General features: G+C 31.8%; 3 protein-coding genes across 3 annotated transcripts; 1 reads left to right on the top strand and 2 right to left on the bottom strand.

Moving 5' to 3' along the window:
- Positions 1–2,675: 2,675 nt before the first annotated feature.
- Positions 2,676–6,002, bottom strand: LOC114386758 (probable folate-biopterin transporter 7). The gene is made up of 2 exons (XM_028346799.1): positions 5,539–6,002; positions 2,676–4,088 (listed from the first exon to the last, which is right to left on the bottom strand). Exons 1-2 carry the CDS (start codon positions 5,798–5,800, stop codon positions 3,037–3,039), a joined length of 1,314 nt encoding a protein of 437 aa, XP_028202600.1. The 5' UTR covers positions 5,801–6,002; the 3' UTR covers positions 2,676–3,036.
- Positions 6,003–7,684: 1,682 nt separating this feature from the next.
- On the bottom strand, positions 7,685–9,776 carry LOC114385723 (50S ribosomal protein L7/L12-like). The gene is made up of 2 exons (XM_028345769.1): positions 9,641–9,776; positions 7,685–8,760 (listed from the first exon to the last, which is right to left on the bottom strand). The coding sequence occupies exon 2, from the start codon at positions 8,677–8,679 to the stop codon at positions 8,101–8,103; it is 579 nt and encodes a 192-aa protein (XP_028201570.1). The 5' UTR covers positions 8,680–8,760; positions 9,641–9,776; the 3' UTR covers positions 7,685–8,100.
- Positions 9,777–17,828: 8,052 nt separating this feature from the next.
- LOC114386898 lies at positions 17,829–20,966 on the top strand. The gene is made up of 5 exons (XM_028346963.1): positions 17,829–18,222; positions 18,329–18,440; positions 19,177–19,250; positions 19,349–19,972; positions 20,623–20,966. Exons 1-5 carry the CDS (start codon positions 18,004–18,006, stop codon positions 20,743–20,745), a joined length of 1,152 nt encoding a protein of 383 aa, XP_028202764.1. The 5' UTR covers positions 17,829–18,003; the 3' UTR covers positions 20,746–20,966.
- The last annotated feature ends 384 nt before the right edge of the window (positions 20,967–21,350 follow it).

Genomic DNA, 21,350 nt, shown 5'->3' with positions numbered 1-21,350 from the left:
AAAGTTGAGTTTAAAAAATATGAGTAAAGTCACCAAATCTTTATCATTTTTTTATAATAAAAAATTTAAAAATTATTATCCTATTTTTTAAAATTAAAAGTTTTTAAAAATAAATTTAAATGTAAAAAATATTAAATATACTCTTTTATATTATTTGAGAATTTAACAGTTAATTTTATCAAATATTTTCAATTAATTTCTAACTTTTTAACTCTAAACTTATGCTTTATAATCTTTCGGCCATCTTATCTATAGTCAATATAGACTCAACTTAGTTGACAATAGTTTTAAATATAATAAATGTATAATAATTATTGTAGTTTATATCAGATTTAGCATTAACCTAATCAACACTAAATTTGAATCATATTTTAAAGGGATCTTCTCGTAGGTAACGTGGAACTTTGTTCCATTTGAGAAGTTGAACTTTTGGAATATACCCAACGCATATTTCAAAGGATTTAAAGAAGAAAATTTGAAACGATTACTTAAATTAACATTATGTTGCTAAATGTGTCATTTGGACCATGAATTAGACCTTGACAGATATAGCTTGCAATGTTTCAGCTCTTGCTTTAAACGCATAGGGATCTTGATAACAAGTATAAGGATTTAAAAGAGAAAAGTTTTTATTGTAAATGATGTGAGAGTGCATTTAAAAATTAGAAGAGAGCATATTCTTTTGTATCATAAATTTTTTTCCCTTTTACTTATTTAAATCGTGCCCTAATGATACTTGTTAGCGTTTGTCTATAATCAATACTAGTATTTATTTCCCACTAAAAAAAACCAATTTATTATCACGACCAAATCCATTTTTTTAGACAAAATTGCACCCTTTTGTTCGAGTTTCCCATTTGGCCCCCTTATAATTTAATTCACAAATTTGATTCCTATTTTTATAAATCTCTGCAATGTTGGTCCGGGACGTCTCAATTAGACGTTGACTGTTAGCTTCAGACGTTGACTGTCACGTATCAACGTCTAATAGGTTCCCTCGAAAGGCTTGATTTTTTTTACCCTGCTGTGATGTGGCAAAAATTTGTTTATGTCGAGGATTTAACCTAACCCTAAATGAAAACCCTAAAACATCAGTTACGCTGAGGATTTTACTCTCAAAGAAACCCTAAAACAGGACAGTCATTCTAACCCCATACCCACCGTCGTCGGCACGCATCACAACCACCTTCACCAATTCCGCTTGCGACCCCTAACCCTTATACCCACCAACAGCTATGAACACAAGAACAACAATGAACACAAAACATAGCCACAAAGGTTGCAAAAACCATGAACAATTGAAGTTCAAATGAGAATGTGCATGGGAGAAAAGCTCGGATTTGAAACAGAGAAACTCAAATTTGAAAAAAAAAATATTTAGATCTGAACAAAAAAAAAAATAGATCTTGTGCATGTTGGTTGCTTGTTGCTTCATCTGGCAGCTGAGGATGTGTTGTCGCAAACGAGTCGAGTTAAGATCCGTGGGCTTGCCGGGTCGAACTCGGCGACGATGAAGTGGAAGAACACGTTTTCCGGGCACGAGGAGTGGCAGAGGACGAAGTGCACTGCAACGATGGAGCCGCGGAGGTTGACGAAACGGGCAACCTGCCCCGTTTCGGTACTCCGACGCCTCGATGTAGTGGAAGAATGCGCTGTCGTCTGTGGTAGTCAGGAAAGAGCGGATTCCGAGACAGAGCAATGGTTGGAAGAAGAAGCAGAGAATGAGGGAGGAAACGACGACGCTTTGGCGGAGGAGAGGAAGTTCCAGAGCGAGAAAGAGAGAGAGCTGGAGTTCCGAGAGTAAAAAAAAAATTACTACTAAGGTTAAAAATCGCAAATTATTTCACGTGTCTATTAGACGTTGACATGTGATAGTGTTTGAGGATAACGATCAACGTCCAATTGAGACGTCGTTGACCAACATTGTAGGAATTTATAAAAATGAAGGATCAAATTTGTGAATTAAATTATCATGAGACTAAATGCGAAATTGAAACAAAAATGGGAGATCAAAAGTACAATTTTATCTTTTTTTTAATACTGGAATGCGCTGGTAATAAGTAGCAACGAGATGGCATTATTAGTACAACCAACTAGTATGTCCATGTAGTAACGCACCCTAATGAGCTAGATCCTCCCTTAGTACACAGCAAGTGGTTCTATGATATGAAAGAAAATTCTAAAGGCAATAATTTGCATAGTGATATACACAAGTATCTGCTCATTATCAACATAGATAACATGTGAGAGAAATATTAACTAGAAATTAGAGTGTGTACGGCTGATTTTGGCATTACTCCACCATGAATTCGAATTCTGTCAGCTCAAGTAATATTCAAAATTCTGAATAGAGGAAAATAGTGTAAAGTATACAAAATCCTAGTACATAGTAAAGAATACTTTTCAAATGATTAGAGGGAAGGCGAGATTGAGGTAGAGGTCTGAATTACAGATTTTTTGTCCTTTTAATTACCGATTCCTCGTATACCAAAAATGAGTATATAATGATATTTCCCAATTGCACATTTTTTGTTCTTTTAATTTTGATGCAGAAGTAGCCAAGCACAAAGAAAGTGGTGTCCTTAAAGTCTAATACTACACATTTAACATGATTAGAATTTCACCAAAATCGGATTAGATATTTGAAAAAGGCTCTGCTTACATGGCTCATTCCGTTTGGCATGATCTATGAATGACGCTCGCTGCTTCTATATCAACTAATAAAAACATTCAAAATACAAAATCCATCCAAAATATAACAAATGAAAAGGGAAGAGCTTATCCACATAACATTGATATTCAATCTAAGACAAAAGCACTACTTGAACGAACATGATCATCACATGGTCACACTATACCTTTACACCCTATCACTTATTAATATTTGGTATAAAAAATCTACAAAACCAACTGATATAGCTTGTATCTGCCAGCTGATGCATGAAGGCAATGAAATTAACAGAATCAATCACTTGAGCATCATACCTCTATTTCCTTGAATCACATTATTTTATTATATCTCTAAAAGCTAATAAATTAGTCTTTCCTCTTGGCTTTTGTTTCTACCTTATCAGGTATGCATGATGACCAAAAAGTTGGCAAGAGAGTGCATGTAGCTTGTATCAGAAGTCCAAGTGGAAGTCCTGAAAAGTCACTTGCTGTTACCTTAATACATGATGCAAGTGCAACACCAAGGTATCCACTCACAATTAATGCCAGGGCTACACAAGACATAAGAAATGCCATTATAGAACCTTCACATCCTGGTGGACACATCTGTGCTATTAGGACACTGAATGGCAGAATCTTAAAGAAAAATAGAACCTCCAAGAATCCTGAGAAAATCACAACATAGAGCGAGTCCGGCACACCCATTTGTCGATAAAAACCTCGCACGAACAAGAAATCTGAAATCATTAAGAATGCCATCATTGCTTGAATGGCTGATATCAGTTTCCTTGGTGGGACAGATTTGAAGTATTGATTATATATGATGCCCCATAAGAGCATTGTTGCCTGGCCAAACACCTTGGAGATACCCAATACTGATGAGTCTATTTTCAAATACTGTGTCTGGTAAAAGAACATGGTCCCAGTAAGTGCAGGAATAATGGCGTAAGATGCTGTAAACCATGATATTGAATATGAGATTTCAGGCTTTCTTAGAGCAACCAATAGCTGTGAAAGCTGTTTCCTTATTCCACCAGATGGACTCTTTGGGAGCCCAAGAGAACTCTCACGAACTGAGATGGTTATAAAAAATTGGAGGGCAAGGAGAAGGCCAAAATATAAAAACATGGATTGTGGGGAGAACCGGCCAATAAAAATGCCACCAAGAAGGTTTCCAAGGACTCCTCCTGCAGAGGAAGCTATCCAAACAAATGATTGGAGGTTGCCTGAGGAGGATGGATGGGGGTGCTTGGTTGAGGAAGGAGTCTGTTTAGCCATCTCTGCAACAATGGCATCATTTGCAACCTCAGCTATAGAAGCACCTAGGTTACTAAGAAGGAGGTATATGGAGATAGTGAAAATAGACATGTTTGATGGAGAGATTGCTATGACCAGCCATGACAGTGCCTGCAAGAAAGCTGCAAAGACAGATTCAAGGAAATATTTTAGGAATTAGTTATATCAACGTCGAAATTAGAAATGCAATAAAACTATGAACATTGGTATCACAAACCAATTATCCCAAAGGCTTAACCTAATAGGTGAAGGCCAATGAGTGTTTTTATATTATATCTCTAATATGTCCCTTCACACAAGAGCCCTATGGCTTGAAGCCCGTATTGTGCACAAGCTCACCTACCTTGTGCTATAATTCAAATTTTTATCAGAAGAGAATGGGGAGAGACAAGGATTGAACTCTGACCACTTGGTCACAGAGGCTTTGATACCATGTCATAAAACAACTATCCAAAAGCTTAAGTTATTAAATGAAAACTGCTGAATGGTTTTATATTATATCTCTAACAACTAGAATGGTTTTAAATTTCATAAAAGATGTGATTCTCTTTAAAGTTTTAGTTGATGACTTCTGCTCAATATAATTAAAAACTATCAAGTTCCAAGAATGAGTCTGCTTGCCAAAAAAAAATGCCGATGATAAAAAAAAAGAAGAAGAAATGACTATGTTCCAAAGTCCAATAGACATGGAAGGAGTAGGTTTAGTTACTTCAATCTTTTATGTTAAATGAAACGGATGATGTACAGGTACCAACTGGAGTGCATCATAACTCATAAGGATATATAATTATGTATAGGCAATAATTGAATGAAATAAAATCAAACAGTAGATTCAAGTCTCAGATGACAATGATAAGTTCACAATCCTAATCCACATATTTTTAGGTACAACAGATGAATCAGAATAAACTGACAATGGGACTCCAGTTAGCAGTTGTCGCAGTAAAGCAAGCAACCCTTCAAATAAACAAATTCAGAATGAAGAGACTAAAGTGCAGTAAAACACCAAATTTGGGTTTTTCACTCTTTGTTTCTCATTTTGTTTAGGAGTGATAACTGGCCAAAATCCTGGAGATCCCTGCCTTAGGCTTGATACAAGGAAAAATAGATAATATATTACCACTTTGCCAGCTATAATCTAACGAATTTAAAGAATCTATAAACAGAAAACATGGGACTTAAGAGATTATTACATCAAATAGTTTCCAACAAAAGCAAAAAGAAGTAAGATACTATCTCATTACTTTCAAGTCCAGAATCTCAATCCTACTTTTTCTTCATTCCTTTTTCTTTATGCTTTTCTTTTTCCGATTAAAGCATCCCACACTGAAGAAGCAACTTCTTTTACTCACAATTATACACACAAAGGATCAATTCATTCATTCATCAATTCTCTTGTCCATTTCGAATAAGGAACAACAAATTCTCAATTTCCATATCCCCACATCACGGAACCAACAACAAACTGTTGCAATGTTGCAAAAGTGTGCAACTTGGCTCTAACATGATCAAATCAGAGAGAGAAAGCAAAAGGGTACATAGAGACAGCAAAAAGAGTGAAGATTAGCGTACCTCCAAGGGCGATGTAGGGAACTCGGTGCTGGCCAGAGATGTAGACAGAGTCTGAAACGAGGCCATAGAGGGGCTTCCCAACCATTGGAAGATTAGCGGAACTCTGAAGAATTTGAAGAATGGAAGGGTCCACATTGAGACCATCTTTGAGGTAGAAACTCACTACCAACCATGGAAAACACCTGAATCCTTGCACCCAATACCCCAAACCCAGAACTTTCTTCGTCAATTTCCCACCACCGCCACCGTCTGATGCCACCATTTTCTGTTTCACTTTCGTAACCGTTAAGGAAGAGAGAGAAAGTATATGTCTAGTTTGAGACCAAGCAGAGTTTTAATTTTTAACAAAGGAAAGTTGCAAAGAGTTTCGGGCTTTTTAAGGAAAAAAGCAGAGTCAGGTGCTGTTCTATGATCTGTGTTTTCCCATGACTAAGATTTGCACTCATAAGTGACATTTGTTGTTAGTTGTTACTGTCTTTGAAGTTTGAACCGCATTGTTTGGTTAATGGGTGACACGTGCTGCCATTCTGTGGTCACACCTTTCTTTCTTTTCTCGTTGCATTGCATCCCTTTAACTTTTTTCTTTCTACAATAAAAACAAATAATTTTGTGTCCCCACAATGCTATTAATACAAAATATTATTAAAAATTGATTAATTTTTGTTAAAGAGCGTGAAGACAGATAAAATAAGTATTTTTTTAATATAATTTATTTCATTTTTAAAAAATCTTAAATTATTTGATTAACATACATAAGTCATAATCATTTTTGTGAAGGTAAATAGATTTATATTTACATGTATATTTTGTTTTTCGCAGCTGTTCTTTCATAATAATCCTTGTTCCTGTCACAATCAGATTCTCTGGAATATTCCTGTAGTAGATCTGATCTGGGACGATTGTTTTTATTTTCTTTTCATTTTTGGTTATGCGTACGACACACTGAAAGGTATGCCAGCAAGTTTGTGTACGTGGAAGCTCTGTAATTTTTTTACACAATTTTTATTACCAAATTAAGTTTTATGTGAATATTATTAAAAAATCAATATATATTTTAGTAAACTCATAAAATTTTATTTAATAAAAAAACGCATCACTTTCATTTTTGTGTACAATGGAAAAAATCATAATTTCAGTGTTAATAAAACAAGCAGAGATCTCCAAAGATGTGTCCCACCAATTTTGGACTGGGAAAGTTAGAGAAGAGTGTGACTTTTTTACCAATTTAGTATAACTTTCATAAGTATTAAATTAGTTTAGTTTTTTTAAATATTAATATAAAATAAGCAATACTTTATAAGTAAGGCATTTAGGGGCTTCAAAAAAAAATGTGGCATTTAGGTTTGTGACAGTATATAACCGTCAGAAACTAGTATTATAGACTACCACAAATTACACACATGAAATACAACTTATATTACATTCGTAAATAAAAAAATAAATTACACTATACCGAAACTGTCCTCCGAATTATTTGTAAATTGGACATAATCGGAGGCTAATTCATATGCTACTTTAATTTTTGTCATTATCATCCATGTCATATTATATATTTTGAACTGCTTTTGCTAAATAAAGAATCTGATATCATAGTATACAAACAAAGGGGAACATGATATCATAACCATCGTCGTTATGCACACGCTAATGAGGAGATAATTTGAATTATTCCTTTCAGTTGATTACACAAATGTCAAAAAAATAAAATATTAAGTTATAACGTTTGTGCACCATGATAATTAGTTCATACGAAAGAACCATGATAATAAAAAAAATAAAAATGACTGTGCACCACGTCATACCCAAATTTCATATAGTGTTTGGATAACACATAAAAATCAATTTTAGTCCACAAAATCATGGTGACAACATGAAAAAAAGTAAAAACAACTATTGTTTTATCTTTACCATAAAAATTTAATTGATTATTTTGCACCATGAATCTAATCCATCTATAAACCAATACGTGATGGACTAATTAAAAACATCTATTACCGACTCATATACTAATCACAATATGCATGGCGAAGTCACAGCCATTCTAATCATCATACTGTTCTGTATCCTTAAAGAAACTAAGAACTAACCGCAAAAAGACATTGATTTTTAGAACAAGGATGACATCTAAATTAATAGACTATAAATCTATAAAAGGAGGCACAATACTTCATAAGAGGTCCACCAGGCACCAGTCCAAAGAAGACCACCAAGTTTAGTATATCAAGCACAGGAATCTCAAATAACTAAAAGAAATTCCATAAAGTAATTTTCCCTATGATCCCAGAAATATTTCACTCTGGAAGAAAATATTTGAGCAGAGGATAGGCAAAACGAGTGTTACAAATGTCAAACCAACACAGCAGTTCTAAGTGATACAGTAATTAACCAGAAAACTCAACTAAGAAAAAATTGATTCAAATAGATTATTCAACAATTGGTTATTAACCCTTAAATCTGCTTCGTGCCTTTATAATTTTCTTCCAACAGTCATTCACCACGCGTATGGCAACTTAAAAACATATTGGAAATGAAGAATTGTGATCTCAACCAACAATCAAAATTCTACTCCATGACTGCAACTCCTCCAGCAGCTTTTATTTTTTCTATTATTTCATTTGCCTCCTCTTTTGTGACTCCTTGTTTTAGCACAACTGGAACCTTTTCAACAAGATCTTTGGCCTCTTTCAATCCTAGGTTGGTAAATGCTCTTACCTCCTTAATCACCTTGATCTTTGCAGCAGCATCAAATTTCTCCAACTTCACATCAAAAGCTGTTTTCTCTGCCTTTTTCTCCTCAACCTTCAGTCCAGCAGCACCACCACCTTCTGTACCCATGTCCATGCCATCTGTGGAAATTGGCTGCAACTTTGGAAGCTTTAATCTTTCTGACAAAGTGGGCATAATTTGACCACGTTCTTCTTCTGATAGTGCTTCAATTTGTTCTGCAAGCTGAACGATTTTTTCTGAGGGTGGAGGTCTGGGGCCATAGGGATCATAGAATTGAGGAATTTTGTACTTTATTGGCTTAGCCTGAGGATCTTTAAGAACAGAATCAGTCTGTAAGGCACGAGATTGCAAAGGCCCATGTGTATAATGACGAGGGAGACGGAAAATTAATCTGGAAAGGGGCATAAATCTCATCTCTTGTTCAATCAAAATAGTGACTCATGAAATCAAGAGGTTGAAAAAAGATGCTCTTTCAACAAACTAGTAGCACCACCCCTGAAACAAATTCCCAACATGCTAAGGTTGAGCTGTGTACCACATGACATATAACATACATGATAACAAATACAACTTAAGATATTCATCCGCATTCTCACCCAAGTCCATTCGAACAGAAGAGATCACCACAAAAGAAGGCAGAAAATGCTAAACACATAAAGCATCAACTTCTAACACTTCCAATTTCAATAACAGCAATGATATGTGAACACCCAGTACACCCACGTTTCTCTATCTTTCTTCCTATTACATCATATTATCACCTATCATACCTAAACTTGTCTTTCTTTATCTGTCTAAGTGTCAATTAGCATTTGGGTGTCTACTCATCATTTTCCTTCCAATAAACATCACAAAATCAGCTAATGAATTGGGAAGCTATCTAAACTAGAATCCAGATATTCCTGTAGAATATCTCAAGACACTCTTGTTACAATCCAAATCAAAACATCAAATGCTCATCTCATATATTTCTGCCCCAGATACTGAAATATGCATATTTTACAATTCACACACAACAAAACAGGAACCATAATTGAATCACAACCAACTCCCAACAAAAGAAAAAGCTAGTAAGCAAATAGAACTTAATGGTAGCCAATAGAACGAAACACAAAACACTTTATAAATTTGATACTCCTGCAATCAGCAAAGGAGAAAAGGGGGGTGCAAGGCCATTCGTTCAGAGGATTAAATCAAATTTTCAAGTTGATAGTACATTAATTGGAATTTTTCATGCCGCTGAGAAGAACCACTTAACAACAATAGTGAGGGTGATTAGCTAGTTGAATTTGTCGGCTCCATCTATCTAATGAAACAGAGCATTTCCTTCGATTGAAAAGAAAAAAACGAAAGTAAGAAAGCAAGCATGCGTTACCTGCACGAAGTGAGTGTCGTTGGACTTGAAATTTTCGCTAACTGGTGAGGTGAAATGGTGAACGAAGGGAAAATGTGGAATTAGGGATTGTGGTGCTGCGAGTGAACGAACCAGATTGTGGATGTGGGCTTGCAACTTTGGGCCAGGTTAACCCATCAAAAAATTTCAATGGACTCTCTTTCAATTTAATATAAATATAAAAAAAAACAAAAATTGACCAAATATAAATATAAAATTATGATCTATAAAAATTTTGACCAAATATAAACAAAATTATAATATGTAAAAAAGTATGACAAGTATGTTCTGTGTATAATTTAATAACAAATGAACTCCTAAAATTTATAATTTAATATCAAATTGATCTTGAATATTGTATTTTAATGACAAAATAGTCTTAGAAACTTAACGGTCATATGTAATTATTATAATTTTTTGACATATTCAAGGATTAAATCATAATTTGTATTCTTTCAAATATTAAATTGTCCTTTAGGATTTTGCCTCGACCAATGTTAAGCTAAAGATTCTCTGACATAGGTTGAGCCAACATTGCCTTGGTCTAGGCCAAACTAAAGATGTCCTAGAGGAGATAGAGTTGAAGATGTCATGGTCTAGGCTGAGTTGAAAATGCCCTGGCCATGATCGAAGTGAAGATACTCTAACTAAGGTCAAAATGAAGATACTTTGGCTAAGATCCAATTGAAGATACTCTAATTAAGACCGAGTTGATGTCTTAATCAATTAAGACTACGTTAAAAATGATTTGATTGAGGTTAAGTTAAAAATACTTTAGTTGAAATTACTCTAAGTGAGGTCAAGATGAAACTATTTTGGCCAAGGAATAAGGATGGGTTAAAATTGCTCTAGTTGAGTTCACGATGAAAATATTTTTTTCATTTTAGATTTGAACAAAATATTATTTTTTTTAAATAGTCATGACTTATGGGTGGACCCTCCTTGAGCCCTAGCCTCCATTAAGTGTTGTGCTGTAGAAGATATATGTGTGATAGGTGATCTACATAGAAGAAAGAGAAGAAAAAAATAGGTGAATACATCATATAATATATGAATGTAATTATTTAACTTTACAAGTAATATTTTTTTTAAATGTTATTTAGAATATATATATATATATATATATATATATATAGTGAAAAAAATAGAATAAAAAACATATAGAGAAAAGTATTTTTTTAAGCATTTTAGTGAAAAGTATTAGTAATACTTTTAAATAAATTAAGAGAATAAAAATATAAACGAGAAAGAAAAAAAAACTCTAGGGATGGTAAATACCACAAGGACTATATTCGATCCCAATACAAAAACTTGTATTTGATAGTGTTTTTTGTTTTTTAGTGAAAATAATTTTTCAAAAATATTTTTAGATAGTAAAAAGAAATAAATAACTAAAAATAGAAAATCAAAACAACTTAAACATATGATTTGATATTTTTGGTTTTAAAAATGAAAATGATATATTACTTTTGGAAATAATTTTTAAACACTACACTTGCCAACTTTTTTTATTTCTTATTTATATGAAACAAAAAATAATAATTTTCAAGAATAAGCATCTTTCACACAAAAAAAAAGTTCTACAAGTAGAGAATATTCTTCAAACAAAAAACAAACGACTAAATGACTTTTTTTTTTCAAAACCTAAAGTTGTACACACACAAAAACAAATAATTATATAAATTATATTTAACAACACATTTCAGTTAATTTTTAATTTTTTTTATTAGTCAAAATTTTGTAATTATTAAATAAATAATTTTTTTAGTAACTTTTAATGTTTACTTAAAATAACATTTTTTAAAATACTAATAGCTTTTATATATTTTTTTCATTTTTATCTTTAATATATTTATCTAATTTCTTAATTATCTTTTTAAAATAAATCATAATTTTATTATTTTTTGTTATTTTATATTTTTCAACTACTTTAACAATTATCTTTATCTAACACTCATAATTTAATTAATTAACTTTCAACTTTAAACTAATTTTTCGGCTAATTTTGTATAACATAGACATAAATAAATTTGTAACAACACCCCTCACATTCATCAGCCAAGGTCTATTTTAACCGTTTACAAAGTTATTACAACATATTGTTCGATATCGATAAACAAGACTCCATGCACTCAAACAGAAACATAACAAAGTAATTAAACAAGTCAAGCATACATTAAAGTCCTCTAAGGTCTAGATGTGCCCTCGTCATAGTGCATGTGTAGCACTTGGTAATTGCATCATCTTCCAATCGGTCTGTGATTCTTGGAACCGAATGATAAGAACTGACCCTGCTGATAAAATCAAAAAGAACCTTTTCTTATATGACGTCAAGAAATACCTCCAGAAGAAAGAAAGAAATTAAAGAATTAGAATTCGATGGAATAGTTCTTCTTTATCTTATCCCCTTTCATATATATGACACTACTTATAACAACTTCCAAAAGGAAAAACCATCATAGCAGGAAATAACAAACCCAAAAGCAAATCAACAAACCCCATAATAATGTGTCAAGATATATGTATCCAATACAACAAGTATCTGATATGCTAACAAAAAAAGAACATATATTTGATACCATTATTCTAACATATATAGGATATGATATGCGTGAAATACATGTCAAGATATAGATATGTATAAATATTGATAAAATATAATAAATATATAATTGTTAATTATTACCAAATATTCCAAATTAACAACATTACTAACAGCAAAATAAAATTTATAGATCATTGTCCTTATAAATCACTCCACTGTGTCTACAAATGTTTCTATGTTTCTGTTTGGATTAATTTTTAAAACATTTTTAAAGACTGACACTTGATAGATATATATGAGTGAAGTATTCATGAATATCGGTTGCTATTAGGGATAAAAATCGTCCAATCCAGCAGGGCGATTCCTGATCCTTTTGGGCCTCCCGTTTGGTGTTGGATCGTTTATTAGCTCATTCTTTTGTTCACTAACAACCTTAAATGCACCACTCACAGTAGTAATCAGAAACTGCAATTTGATCTGTCCATTACAAGAAGACCACATCTCAATTGGAATGTGTAAAACGGTTGCTAAAGAAAACTCAAACTTCAGTTCTTGAGTGCTCTCCACAAAAGTTTAACGCAATAGAAGTGCACCATAAAACTTTGCCCTAACTTCATAATCAAACTCAGGGATCCACGAGTCAGGCCCAACATGAAAAAGAATCAATGGATTTTCCTTCTCCCTCTCATCATTGCTGATCACAAACAATTTTCCATCACTTACAGCTTGAAGAACACGAGTCGTCGGGTGTCGCGCCTCAGCGACACATAAAAAAACTCTCCGTATTTAAATGATATTCTCTTGTAGAAATGCTTCACATTGAAATGTTGCCCTAATTCGTTGGAATTGGAAATCCAATCGCAACGTGGCTGGGGACATAAACACGGTACAAAGATGCATGTCTTCTCATGCTCACGTTTCTCACTGTACCTCACAATTGCATTACAACCATGTTTTGCATTACAGCACACGGTTTTCAATGATTCCATCACGGTCTCAATGGCTTGGCAACGCTTGTCCCCGATGAACATTGAGCAAAAGGGACACTTGTGCCATACTTGCTACAGCAGGGAGAACAAAAAATTATGTGCCCTTTGATGCACTGAATTTGAAGTCACACAAAAAAATATTAAGTGATTATGTGAATGTATGAGAAACAAAAAAAGTTTAAGAAATAGTTGAAACTCTAAACAAGAATTAATCTAGCTAGAAACATGATAAACAAAAGAAATAAAAAATTGAATAAGATGGTATGCATAAAATGTCAAGCAGAACAAAATATAAACATTTGGGGTGCTATATTTGCTACAAATTCCGCCACATATATATCCTCTCCTTCAGTTCTCATATTTGTTATCATTTTGTTAATAATACATATTGTATGTGGTTTGAACTTGAATGGCATGTTTGTTATGATGTTTTTTCAACAGAATTTGTCAAAGTTAATGAAAAGAAAATTTATTTGCCAACATATATACATTTACACATTGCCTTTTGAGACTTGAGTTCATCAAGAATGTATAAGAAACAAGAGGTTAAAGAGATATTACTGCTCGTTCTAATTAGTTCTAATTAAGAACAGAAAAAAGTGAAACTTCTCTATATATAATTCAACAATAAGATACTAGATCACCTAATAAATTCTAATCACACATATAGATCCACGCATTGCATGAATTGTTGTAAAAAAAACTTGATTAATAAGATATTATTTGGCAAGCACAACATGGACAAAGTTGAAGGATAGTCCTAACCCTATTGGAGCTGGTGAGGATGGAGGATTGATTAATTTTAATTGAAACAATAAGAGAGCGACTCGAGGGAAGAAGAAGAGAATTGATTGTCTAGAAAATTATAGTGGTCAACTTAATTACCCATTCTAATGTCAATCATCATAAGAGAAAAACCATCATGTAGAGATAGGTAACTACAGGTTGTTTCGTATGAGAAAATGCTTTTTTGTTTTTATTTTGTACAATATACAGTGAAAATAGAAATGAATAATCATAATAATAACAAATTCACTATTTTTATGTAAACTTTTTTTAAAAAAGAAACAAAATGAAAATAAATAGTTTTATAATTAAAAGTATAAAAATAAATAAATCAAACCAAATAACTCTTCAGTGTTTCTTTGATAAGCAAAATAAGGAAAAATAAGATAATTAAGATGAAATATTCTATCTTATTTAATCCATCAGTTATTAATGTATGAAAGGAAGGGCTAGGAGCTAGGAGTGGGGTAATTTTAATGATGAAGTATGAAATAGATCGATTGAAAGACACTACAAAAGAGAATCCTAAAGACAGTTAATAAGTCAATGAATGTAATTGGTAAAAAAAAAAGTCAATGAATGTAATTATAGAGATAATAAAAGAAAATTAAGAAAATTTAGATTTTACTAATGTGATCTATAAATAAGATATTATCAATCAGTTAATGAAAAAGAACTCATGGGAAAGCTTCACAACTTAGATATAAACAAGTTGAGATCAAGGTTCTCTAAAGTATATGCAATTTTTTTTTATAAAGAATCTTTAATAATTTGTTACATGAAATGTTTAATCAGAAAACAGGCTAAAAAAATATAAGCTCGTTAGATCTTTAAATGCATGCATCATTTGTTGTTCTTTATTGAACTACTTATGATTTGGATTTAAACAAGAAATCAAGTTATCAATTAAGTATAAAGATTAATATGCTGAAAGTTACAATTGAATTGTTAAGTAATACTCAAATTTAATTCTTGATGAAAATAATTTTTATTCAAACTTTATTTACACTTAAAAACGAATATTATGAGATTTATAAAAACTCAAATATTCCACCTAATCAACTGAATTATATCACTTAATATATATAGTAGATTATTATAAGTAAAGAGCAAACAACAATAACCACAGGATTAACAATTTTTTTGTTAAATTATAATCAAGGTGATATTTGAGCTTATGAGTGTAAACAAGATTAGTATAATACTAACATTGCCTTGACCTGAAAAAAATTGTTTGAGAGTTTGATTAATCTATTTAAACAAGCTAAGTTTAGATTCTGAATTTGATTATTTGTTTTTAAAACATGAAGTTGAGTTATTCAATATTTTTTTAACTTTATAATTTTTCGTTATAAATTTATTATTTAACATATAGCATGATGTTAATAGGTGATGTAAAAATAGAAAAAAAAATTATATAAAAAAATAACTTTTAATTTTTATTATTTTTATTTGTTTTAGTTGTTGTCGTTAATCTATTTCATTAAGCATAATGATGATGACATCATCATGATATCATGATTTGCCAAGTTAACAAATGTCATTAAAGACTAAATTCAAAATGTGACATATTTGTCCAAACTACAAAATAAAAAGGATACAATCTGTTTTCATCCTTAAAAAATTGGTTAAAAAATTGGTAAAATTTGATTTTCGTCCCTATAAAATTTCTATTCTTGTAAAATTATAACGTCATATTTTGATCCAGATCAATAATCGGATAAATTCAAACAAATGCGATGATTTTTGAAGATTAAAATTATCACAAATAACAAAATGGTCGGCACAATTTACAGAGTAAAAAATTTTTAAAAAAATGTAATTTCTGTATTTTGTTTACATTTTGTGATGTTTTTTTTTACAATTTGTAATAGTTTTTAATCTCACATTTAAAACCTCCACAAATTGTTACGTATAGGTTCGAAATGTGACATTATAATTTTATAAGAATGAAAAATGAATAAATTATTTTACAAAAACAAAATATAAACATTATTAATATAATAAGAACCAAAAACATATTTTAATCAAATAAAAAGTTATATAATTGTTGGGACAAAAATAAATAAAAAACTAACATATTTACATGGACTAAAATAAAGTGACATTTTCAAAAATTAAAAACAAAAGGTAACATAACTGTGTGAACTAAAATAAAAGGTCACATATTTGTGGAGACTAAAAATAAAATAGAAAATTACATATTTGAAGTAGCTAAAAACAAAAAAAAAAAATGTACAAAGAGTAAAGCAAAAAAGTTACGTATTTTAAAAAAGAAAAATATTTAAGCATTAAACTATGGATAGCTGAGATTGATGACCGGCCAATATGAAAGATTTAAGGATTTGGAAAAGACTAAGAATCGCAAAGTAGATTTTAGTTAGAAGAAAACCCAAATTTGGCTATGGTGAGTCTATCCAAATCCTAGCAAACTGTCCCCAAGCTTGTATAGTAGTAACCCTAGTCCACCTTAAGCATAACTCCCAAAGTTGAACCTACCATTTGAAGAAAATCATCATTAATTGAATGGATCAATTGGAATTTCTGACATCTGAATCCACACATAATGCAGCTAATCTTCTACCAACATTATAATGATTTACCATGTTTGCACTAAAATATAATGATTCGCCACCATCTATGGTCCCTCCGAAAAGGCCAAATTATAGTGTTCATCAAAAGTAAAAAAAACTTGATAATAATCCCTTGATACATTAATATTTTTTATAGAGCCCTTTTTGGTCACTCCTTAATGAGTTTGGCTTCCAAAAGCCGAAAAGCCACTTTCTTCCCCAAAACGAAAACTACAAGAGAACTCTTCTATGTCTTACACCAATTCTAAAATTCTTCATCTGATATATGAATCTCTTTATATCGTTTCAAAACCACCTTAGAAATAGGAGCATGAATTTCTTCTTTAGGGACTCCAAAGCATCGTCCATCAACAGAAAAAGGAAAAGGTCCTTCCCTAGAAAACAATTTATCTTTATAGGGAGACTTGTATCAGCATCACCACTACTTTTATCCACTTCCATCTCCAACGAATCATTAACTACATATTTCTTTTGTAGCCTCACTTGAAATACTAGTAGAGGTTTCCACCATAACTTTATATATATATATATATATATATATATATATATATATATATATATATATATATATATATATATATTTTAAGAGTTTAATGTTTATACTATCATTCAATTATTAATTTAAAAAACAATAAATTTATCATATATATATATATATATATTAAATTATGATTAAATGATTATTTAAATTTTTTTATATTATTAGTGTATAACATTTTTTCCTTTTGTAACATGTCACTCATTACTTTTAATCTTTAGACTTTTTTTATTTTTAGTTCTTGTAAATATTTTTTTTTTGTTTTCATCCCCTAAAATATATGACATTTTTATATTTATTTTAATCTTTAAAAATATGTCACTTTTTAATTCCAATAATATCATTACGATGACATAATACTTTTTGTGATATAATCATTTATTCACATGAAATTTTTTATAACGTTAATAAAATTATTATATTATCATTTGACATGACATAAGGATAATATCATCATTATTAAAAATGTAAGCATTCAAAGTAATTCACTAAGGATGGAAACAAAAGTAAAATAAAAAATTAAATTTTTATAAGGATTAAATTAAAAAAATAAAAAATTTACAGCAACAAAAGGTTAAGTTTTTTTTTAAAAAAAAATAATATTCGGACGTGTTTACTCTGCCTTTGTCCCACCCACCTTTCAGTGAGAGAATACTTATTGGGCCGGGTCGTAAAGGATAAGATGGCCCACCATCCTTTATTTTACATTCGAAATCTGAAAGACTGAAACAAACGCATTCAAGTTTTTGAAATCACTGTCTTCGAGTCTCTCTAACGACGAAAAATTCGACCGTTGCAACTTGCAATTCTCTCGCTATTCAGAATTTTGTCGCTTCTTCCAAATTCAAATTCTTCACTCAGTCACTCACTCACGCTTTTCTCTGAATTTCACGATGCGCAATTCCAGAAAAGCAGAACCCTCCAACGACGTCGTTTCTTCGGAACGCAGAAACTGGAGCAACATCTTCAAATCGCTGGTTCAGATGGTGCGCAGTCAGCAGAACCAGCTTCACTCCTTCGCGAGCCGCCACAAGTTTCTCGAAGACCGCCTTCGAATGCAGCACGAAGGGTGGGTCTCTGATGTTCGATGTCACAAGGATCAAATTTCTCAGGTAATTGTTCTTTTTCTCTCTTTTAGGGTTTCCCTAAAATTTAAAATAAAAGTTGGTTTTTTTTGTACTTATTTTATTAATGCTTTCATTGCCACTGTTTGTGTAGATGAATGGGATGTTGACGTCTGAGGAGAAGAAACGGTCGCTCGAGGTGGCAAAGGCGGATTTTGCGCTGGGTTTGAAGCACAGAGAGGCCGCTATGTTAAAATGGATTTTGGGTCAGTCATTTTTCTTTGATTTCTTGTAAAAAAATTTAATTTTGTCCTAATTTTAGGGGGGGGGGGAATGTTCGGTTTTGGTTCTTGGTGTAAGATTCTGAATTTGATGTTTTATTCCTGAATGTTTTGCCTTCAAGGAGTAGAGAGTTGGTTTTGTTGTTTTTTCTATCAAGGAAGGAGATTGGAGTGAACTTTTTGTTATGGATAGTTTCTTGATATGTTGTAGATTTTTGTTATTTCAAGTGCCTGAGTTGAGTTTTGGGGGACACTAGAGAACATGCATTCTCTTTGACCCCAGACTGGAATTATTTGCATAGAAGAAGAGTTGCATTAATAATTTCTTAAATGCGAACAATGTTATCTAATATGTGACTGGAAGAAATGGCTAATAAGGTGACTTTCTACTGTCATCTTGGAAAAGGTCCTGGATGTAACATGGTTCATGATACTTAGATTGGGATTATTTGCATTTCCCTGATGTAAGTAACTTTACATGACTGTAAGGGTTTGCTTAGGTGGTTAAATTATGGATTGGGGAACCCATTTTGAAAGTTCCTGGTCCTGGATGTTTTTTAGTTTCATTTTTTGGATAAGATGCTTTAAATTATCAATATCTTTTATTTTTTATACTCAAGGGAAGGTTTTGTCAATTGTTCAAATATAGGGGTTTGAATTATTATTTGAAATTGTTCTAACTGCATTTATTGACTTGTATTCATTTATCTTTTGATTGCAGAGCATACAGAGGATGAGTTGGCAGATTTTAAAGCATGGTTTGAAATCCTTTCTCGTAAATCCTCTAATGGAGAAGTATGTTATTTGTTGTCAGCCTTGCATATTTGTTGAGTTTTTTTTTTTTTTTTTTATTTCTTATGCTTTACATTATGCTGAGCAGTCACTTTTAACAGGATCAAGGAACATCATCTAAGGATACTGACTTGAAGAAGAAAGGAAGCACAAACAGAGGGAACAAGCCCACTAGGAATAATACTGCAGAAAAAGAGAAGTATTCCAGTGAAATCAAAGATGAATTTAGTAGGTTAAAAGGTGAGTATGATAAGCTTGCTTTAGAAAAATATTCGGAGGTGACGGCACTCTTGGCAGAAAAGAAATTTGTGTGGAATCAATATAACATAATGGAGAATGATTACGCTGATAAATTAAGGACTAAAGAAGCTGAAGTAGAAAAAGCAAATGAAAAGATAAAGGTACTTGTTTCTAGCATGGAGCAGCTACAGTCTGAAAAATATGAAAAGGATAGTAAAATATCAGAATTACAAAGTAAAATGGCTGAGATGGAAGCTGAGACAAAAAGATTAAACAAAGAAATATCTGGACTTTCAGTGGAGTTGGAATCTTTAAGAAAGTTCAGGAACAACCAAGTTACACCACCTGTTTTAAATCATTGCACACAAGGAACTAAAGCACCTGAGTCAGGAGTTGTTAAGAGCAACAGAAGTAGAAGAAATATGACTTCCAAAAAAGAAATATGTACTCCCAATGCACCGGTTCCAGCCAAATCCTCTGAAACGGTATGGCCTGCTCTTTTACTAATTGCTTATCTTCCTATATTGTCTAGTTAATTTTGTCTGCTTTGTATCATTCATGTTCTTTGCTGGTGGTACCATTGGTTACTGTTGGGCGTTGGCTTTCATGGATCATTAGAGTCCAGGATTTTGTTCTTGGAACATGGTGTATGTTAGTGGTAGCCTGCTTTCAAAATCCAAATGGTAGAATTTTCTACTAAAGTATGACAACATAATATATTCATTTCAATTGAAAATGTGTGCTCATTGTATGAGTTCCCCCCAACCACGATTTGTCTTTTGTTGTCTGCAAATACTTTTTTCTTCTTTATTAGCAATCCATTTCTAAATTTGCAACTTCATGCATTCCACAATAATTTGTCAACCTGATACAGTCAGTTTAGCATATTTATTGCTTATTGAGCTGCCTTATATTGGCTATATGATACGAAATTTTAGATTTATATAAAACTTCCCATCATTATGTCATGTTCTAGTAGTGTGGATGGTATTCTCCAATATCACTTCTTGATACTTCCTGTATGTCATGTTGAGAGTGATAGTTTTAAATTTATATAACTTCTTGATTTTGTTTTATAATTGAGAAAAAGAATGCGTTACGTATTTGTTTTTGCTTCCTGAATCTTAATGTTCAGGGGACAAAAACAAAAAGCATGAAGAGGAAAGAGGCTCCAGTTATTCCCACCTCTGATACTCCAAAGCTGTTCTCTTCCAGCTTCAAGGTTCCAAAACTGAAGTCCTCTGTAAGGGTCACATGACACCTTTCCGATAACTTTAGTGAGTTACTTAGGATATGTCAGTCTTGTATACATGGCTTTTGTATTATATGCTCCTTGTGTAAACTATGTATTATGTATGAGCTTTCTGTTAGGTATTGATTCATTCTTGGCCCTTCTAATTAGAAATATTTGGTGTAATGCAAGTTTGGAATAGATTCCAATTTTTAGGTTAATTAAGTAACAACCTTTAATTTGGACAAGTTCCATTCGTAAATCTTATAACGAAACTGGTAGATTGTTAATATTGTTACCATTCTAAATTTCTAATGAAGTAAATAATTTCTAACAACTAGTTTATCAAATTGCTCAAGTAACAATAGTAATGAGTAAAGTCACCTACGCAAAGACATTGCGATATTTGGGTAATTAACACTAAATTTGGTAGACTATGAAAGTTTGGATGATGAATTGACTAAATTTAAAAACAAGTGCATAAATTAAAAAAGATTAAAAGTAAGAAAGTTAATTGTGGAATTTTGTCGAACACCTGGTATGCATAATGAATTGGGTTATATCAATGGTGAAAAATTGTTGGAGTTTAAATTCGTTGAATCAACCTATTATGTATCATTAATTATCCTTGT

This window comes from Glycine soja, chromosome 15, assembly GCF_004193775.1.
Source record: "Glycine soja cultivar W05 chromosome 15, ASM419377v2, whole genome shotgun sequence".
NCBI classification, from domain to species: domain Eukaryota; kingdom Viridiplantae; phylum Streptophyta; class Magnoliopsida; order Fabales; family Fabaceae; genus Glycine; species Glycine soja.
The sequence above is the reverse complement of the archived record's forward strand: the minus strand, read 5'-3'. Positions and strand labels throughout refer to the sequence as shown.